Genomic DNA, 6,798 nt, shown 5'->3' on the forward strand with positions numbered 1-6,798 from the left:
TATTTTAATTTCGAGTAACTTGCCAATAGCAATAGCGATCCAAATTATCTAGGTCAAAAGGAGCTAATAAAGAGATAATAAACCCTAATCCTTATTCTACAATATATGAGCGAACAGAATTCGATGACGAAATTTAACAATCTGCCCAGTAATATTCTCGGACAGAGATATCAACTGAGAATTATAGTGAATTCACATGCAAATCTTGAATTAAATTATTGTGATTAATTGGAGGACTCTGAGTACATAATCACACCTCAGGCTATTGGCATATTAATACATTCAAGACTACAGGCCCATATTACGAACACAACTGGATGTTTTATTCATTAAGACTGGTGATAGAGCTTTTTAGACTGATTCGGATTTAATTCGCATTATTGTAACTTCTTTTCAAATTGTCACCTTTTATTTCACAGAAATAAATTATTTTCTTAATTTTACACTTGTTGATTGTTGCACTTTTCTAGAATCTTAACACAAACCACTTTATTTAAAATAATGAACATAATAAACATTTATGTAATCTTGGTTGTAGAAAGAACAAAATCAGTCTCTCAGTCATATATATATATATATATATATATATATATATATATATATATATATATATATATATCCATTCATCCATCCATCATCCGTTTGCAAAGGAGAGAGAGAGAGAGAGAGAGAGAGAGAGGTGGAAAAAACACATAATTCACAAACAATACTATTGAGTGTAAACATTCATGGTTATCGCTTTTTTCTAGAGTCGTAATACACAAACTACTTTATGTAAAATATTTATGGCGGCAAAATATACAAAGACCAAATTTGGAAGTTAATAATGATTAATTTATGTCTACAGGTATGAACTCAAACAAAAATCATTTTTTCTATACATGCCATGCCTCCAAACACTAACATTTAATATTTGTCTGATAATTTAAATTTTTAGTAACTTACCAATAAAAGCAGCGTTTCAAATGATCTAGGTAAAATAGGATCTTATAAAGAGAGAAGAAACCCTAAGCAGTGTTCTGCAATATATGAGCGAGCATAATTAGACGCAGAAATTTACTCGCAAGAGCTTTATCTTATTTCAACATTTCTCTGGAGATAGAATGTGCTAAGTAATATTCTCGGACAGAGATATTAACTGGAATTATAGTGAATTCGAGCAGGGACATCTTTGAATTAATTATTGTGATTAATTCTAGGACTGTGAGTACATGATCACACCTCAGGCTATTGGTATATTAATAAATTCATGACTATAATCGCATATTACGAACAACACTGGAATTTTTATTCATTAAGACTGGTGATATAACTTTTTGGACTGACTGGGATTTAATTCACATTATTGTAACTTCTTTTCAAATTGTCACAGTTTATTCCACAAAAATAAATTATCTGTTGAATTTTACACAGCTTGTTGATTGTCGCACTTTTCTAGAGTCGTAAGATAAACTACTTCATATACAATATTGAACTTAATAAACGTTATGCAATCTCGGTTTTAGAAGGAACAATATCAGTCTCTCAGTCGCACATATATACATCCATTCATGCATCCATCATTCGTTTGCATAGAAGAGAGAGAGAGAGAGAGAGAGAGAGAGAGAGAGATGGAAAAAACACATAATTCACAAACAAAAGTATTAAGTGAAATTAGGTTTCTTTATTCATAATCGTTCCTCTTATAAACTTGCACCAACATGTTCATCACGATAGATATAGTTATACGAATTTTTGACATACATATCCTTCCAACTCTCCGCAGCCGTCGTCGTTCATCAGATACTGAAGGTCATCTGCCATTTGTACACACGCCTGCAACCCTCCACGACTTCCGGCCCTGTCGGGTTGACCTGGTGCCCAAAATTTGAAGCTATCTGGAAGAGGGGATCCCCGCACTGTCATGTAATCGGGCGATGGTGCTGCTCTGAAACCCCCTATCCAAAAATCCCTGCACGTTCCTGAAATAAATAAATACAAACTATAAGCAAATGTCTTCCTGTATTAATCAACCTTGGAAGTGTATTCCGTTACATCACAAGGACGAAACATTGAATAAAAATGGTAACAAATAATTTTTTTATGGTTATCTGTTTATGATCTCTTAATTTGTTCCTTCTTCGGAAAATATCTCTTAGCATATAATCGCCACAAAATTGAAGGCAAGAGACAAAATGAGAAAGTTGGTAATGTCTGCTTACTTTCTAAACGTACGATGTCAAACTAAAATAGCCGTTTCCATAAATGGCATGCCTCTTTCTACTAATTAACCTTTACTTATGTCTGATCATTGTAAGTTTGAATAACATGCAAATAAAAGTAGCGTACCTAATACCAAGGTAAAATATGATATGGTAAAGAGAGAGGAAAGCCAGTATTCTGAAAAATATGAGCCACTAGAATTATATACAAAAGTTGATATTTGCTCTCAAGAACGTGTTTCATTTAAAATTGACTAGTCGTAACTATCTTTGACGGTCAATGTTGTGTCGCCTCTTTTATAATCTTCAGTTCACATGATTGTTCCATTATCTAACACCTTTGCAATTGCAATCTGTCCTTGTTTTTATGTCTTCGATGTGTATTCAATACCAATTTAGAGGATAAAACTATATTGGTTATGTTACCGAAAAGAGGGGCATCATGTCGATTCCCGCCCAAATCACAAAACACTGAAAATAACATGCTCACGTTGATCAAATAATGCACAGTGTTAGATACCCTACAAGCACCATAGTTATACCAATTTTCATAGCCAATATCATTCTCAAATATCTTAAAACTTTCAAAGAATTAAATGAAATAATTATTTAGTTCTTTAAACACACACACACACACACACACACACACACACATGATTCAGACGTACACGCACAGAGCAGTGATTATACACCTATTCTCTTTTGTTCTAGACAATGATTTACATACATCAGAATATTTTGAAGAAGTTCTCCTCAGGTCGTTCCTTATTTTGCCCTTTCACTGTGTATTTGGGATTAGATATCAAACAAAAAGTCAATATCTTACCTGCTTGTTTTTTTGCAAGACCCTTAAAAAACGGGTAAGAACATGTATCAGGCACCCAAAGGTCAGCTCCTTCTCTTCGGCAGGCTGCGCGTGCATCATTCCAGGATATGCAGTTTTGGGCATCGAATCGATAACAGAATCGGCCACAACTGGTTGAGTACGACGTATATCCCGAGGGGCATTCTGAAGTAAAATTTGAATATAGACTTGTGAATAACCATGAACAGACTATCCATATTGGTCATTCGATGACTCACTTCAGTATACTGAATGTAATTCATTTATAATACACCACATACTGGGTATATTTGGCGTAGTGAAAGTCGGCGTATTTGATCGTTGTTCGTGTGGTGTAAATCTATTGCTCCTCTTGTAAGCTCTCTGAAAATGTTAATAACATTACACCTGAATATTATGTTTAGGGATGTTTTAAACTTTCTGATTGTGGACACCCTTTTCTATTCCGGCAAAACCAATACCAATAGCCAAACATACCAGACCCTCTTTACGTTTCCATCACCCTTATGAGTCATGCTAACTTTATGTGCCTCAGTTTGACTGTATTATCAGTAATCTTCCAAACAATTCATACAGGAAATGTAAGTGAGTCTAACGTAAACGATAGTTGAGTATTTCCAAATTATTAATTTATTTAGGATTTATTCTGAGAGAACAAAGGAAATTATAGACAACTAGACACTAGTAAAGGATTTTTTTTTAGAAACAAATCAAAAGCAAGCGTTTAGCAGGACAATAACCGTTTGTTTTGTGGCACTACAAACAAGAGGACATAGGCCAGCACTGTTTGTCTCACCCTTTTTGCAGACGTGCCGGTTGGCAGAGAACATCTTAGTGAAGTGACGATTCGTGCTGAAGAGTCCACTTTTATTATTTGATTATTGGACCGTTTGCTAGTAATTAATACATTTATTTCGAGAAACCGTTGTATTTAGACGGTAAGAATAATCCTTCATCTAATGGTCCATTCCGTTCAATCCTTTAGAACACTTATCTTATTAGTATTATTCCCTCTGAGAACAGAACACCAGTGTATTCAGCGAGAACAAATCTTGCATCTGAAATTCTGACGCATGCGTAATAAGCAGCATCACCCCAATCCAAAAGAAACGCGTCTTAATGATATAGTAAAGCATATATCATCGGGAACTGACTAATGCCGGGGAGCATTACGAGGCATCTCTGACTCAAGAAGGCGCTGGATATGATCACCTGTTAAATTTCTAAGAAGGACTTTCTAAATAAGCAGATTAGAATCTGGTGCATGACAAATTCCTCTTTCGAAACGTATTCTACATACATACATAAGTGCATCAGAGAGAGAGAGAGAGAGAGAGAGAGAGAAAGAGAGAGAGAGAGAGAGAGAGAGAGCACTTGCTTGGTGAGTCTTTAAACAGAACACTTAAAACAATGATGGCAAGGACTGAAACAGAAATAAATTTTCAAATCTTTACAAATATACATTTTTTGAAAATGATTTAGTGCTGGCAAAAGTCTTAATATATATATATATATATATATATATATATATATATATATATATATATATATATATATATATATATATATAGTGTGCTGTAAATCCATTATTGTCAAGCGATGTTCCTATCTCTATTGTGCAAAAATGAAACATTTACTGAATGAAATCTCTTCTGAAGAGGAAATAAAGTCATACATACATACATACATACATACATACATACATACATACATACATACATGCATACATACATACTCGAATGCCTCCATCCATTCAAACATACATACATACTCGAATGCATATTATATATATATGATTGCAGACGCAGTGGTAGACGACAGACGGAAAGGGATCAAGGGAGAGAGAGAGAGAGAGAGAGAGAGAGAGAGAGAGAGAGAGAGAGACCTAGAAATATTATATTAGATCCAAAGCCATGATTGGATACAGCCACAGGTATTATTGGTAGTGCTCTGAATTGTCCTGGAATGCAGTTGGTCATTGGGCTAGTGGTGAGTAGTACAAGCAACCCCAGCAAAGTCAGGATCCTCATGATTTTCTTTTATCTGTGTCATAAATTATAATCTCAAAACAAATTATATTCTCATCTATTTATCGTCTACTGGGCATACTCAGAAAATTGACATCACAATGGGTCCAGAAGAATATGAAATCCTCTTGTGACACATTTACTTCTCTCAGGATCAGCTCTTCGCTTATTGGTTTATGATTTCCATAGTTTTCAGTTTGTCCTTCCTGTATTGAACTACTGAAATTATTCCTTCTGTTTCCGATAAAGATGTTAAACAAAGATTTGCCACCCATCACTACCCATATACATATACTGTCGGGTTGAAGTCGGTTTATAAGGAAGTGAGATTTTCAGCAAATCGTGTATCGTGGTACGTGACCATGTACGGTTCAGCCGTGTCCAAAGAGTCATATATGCATACATCTGGTAATTGTGGTAGTAAACAGGTGGCAACAATTTATTGTATTGTATTGTTTTAAATTTTGCAAATCAAAACTTCCTAAAAATGTTTTTGCAACAATATTGTAAATCCAGTCTATAAAGATTTGGAGAATACATCTCCGTCAAATATTTACTGAGTATCGATTGGGGAAGTGATTTAAATAATTTTTTCTCTTCATGTTTTGAGTCTGAACAAAACACATTCAAAGGGATGTGTTCAACTTTTACCTGAATTAATTAATGATCAGCAGAAAATTAATACATTCTTCAGAAAATTAATTAATGAATACATTCTTCAAAAAAAAATAATACATTCTTCCAGAAGCTTGTTAATGGTATTTCTGACGAAAAACAAAATTGTTGCAGAATATCAATCGACACAAGCGGTCCACTTTAATTGACAATGACCAACCTTTTACTACATATGTAGATATGTTATTAATTCTTTAAAGAAGAAGCGTTACACTTTTCTCACTTGTATTAACGAGAATTCTCTGGTTTTGCGGTTTACCAGATTGTCTATACTATTAAGTATTGTGTACCCCCTATACCACACCGCGTACTGCCTATCTTACTCTGAGAAATGATGTTAAAGTCAAAACACTAGAACAGCTACTGTTTAGTTTTTTAATTCTTGTCTACCGATACCAGATGGCATGCCCTATCTAGAAGTAAGTAATACGATTAAGTAAATCAAGGAAACACATGTAGGTTTATTAAGACGTAAAACATATTTAAAAAACAAAGTGTTTTGGGATTGAGTCTGGTCATAATTAGGAATTTCTTAACAGTAGAATAAAGCCTGAAAATGAACAAAAAGGTTCAGAAATTAAGCAGGTTCAGTAGATGTATTTATATTTTGAAATAATTGGTACGCATTTTCAAGTTGTGCCGAAATTGCTGTTTAAATTATTTCAGGAATAGAATTTCGTGTTCATCTTTAGACTCTGAACACGGCCAAAAAGGTTGTTGCAGTTTACATTATGGGTTTAGTTCGTTTTCAACTCACAATTTTTCAGTCATATCGCTACGAGGTCTGCAGTATAGCAGTTTATAGTGATGTCTAGCATTGGGGCATCATGCTGCAGACATGTAGCATCATGTCCCACCCAGTGACATTATCCTGACACCAGTCTTAACACTAACCTCTTAATGCCGAGCGCCTAGCGAGCCAGGTGTAAGTACCATTTTTACAAGTCTTTAGTATTTCTCGGTCGGGGTTCGAACCCGCGACCTCCCGCATCCGATGCGGACGCTCTAACCACTATGGTCAAATAATTGAGAATATTTGCAGTCTATATGT

At 34.6% G+C, this 6,798-nt stretch overlaps 1 protein-coding gene across 1 annotated transcript; it reads right to left on the reverse strand.

Moving 5' to 3' along the window:
• Positions 1 to 1,666: 1,666 nt before the first annotated feature.
• LOC149778828 (macrophage mannose receptor 1-like) lies at positions 1,667 to 3,875 on the reverse strand. The gene is made up of 3 exons (XM_089938383.1): positions 3,842 to 3,875; positions 3,028 to 3,210; positions 1,667 to 1,961 (listed from the first exon to the last, which is right to left on the reverse strand). The coding sequence occupies exons 1-3, from the start codon at positions 3,873 to 3,875 to the stop codon at positions 1,723 to 1,725; spliced, it is 456 nt and encodes a 151-aa protein (XP_089794509.1). The 3' UTR covers positions 1,667 to 1,722.
• Between the last annotated feature and the right edge of the window lie 2,923 nt (positions 3,876 to 6,798).

Source organism: Sinohyriopsis cumingii, chromosome 17 (assembly GCF_028554795.1).
Source record: "Sinohyriopsis cumingii isolate HCF-2022 chromosome 17, ASM2855479v2, whole genome shotgun sequence".
NCBI classification, from domain to species: Eukaryota; Metazoa; Mollusca; class Bivalvia; order Unionida; family Unionidae; genus Sinohyriopsis; species Sinohyriopsis cumingii.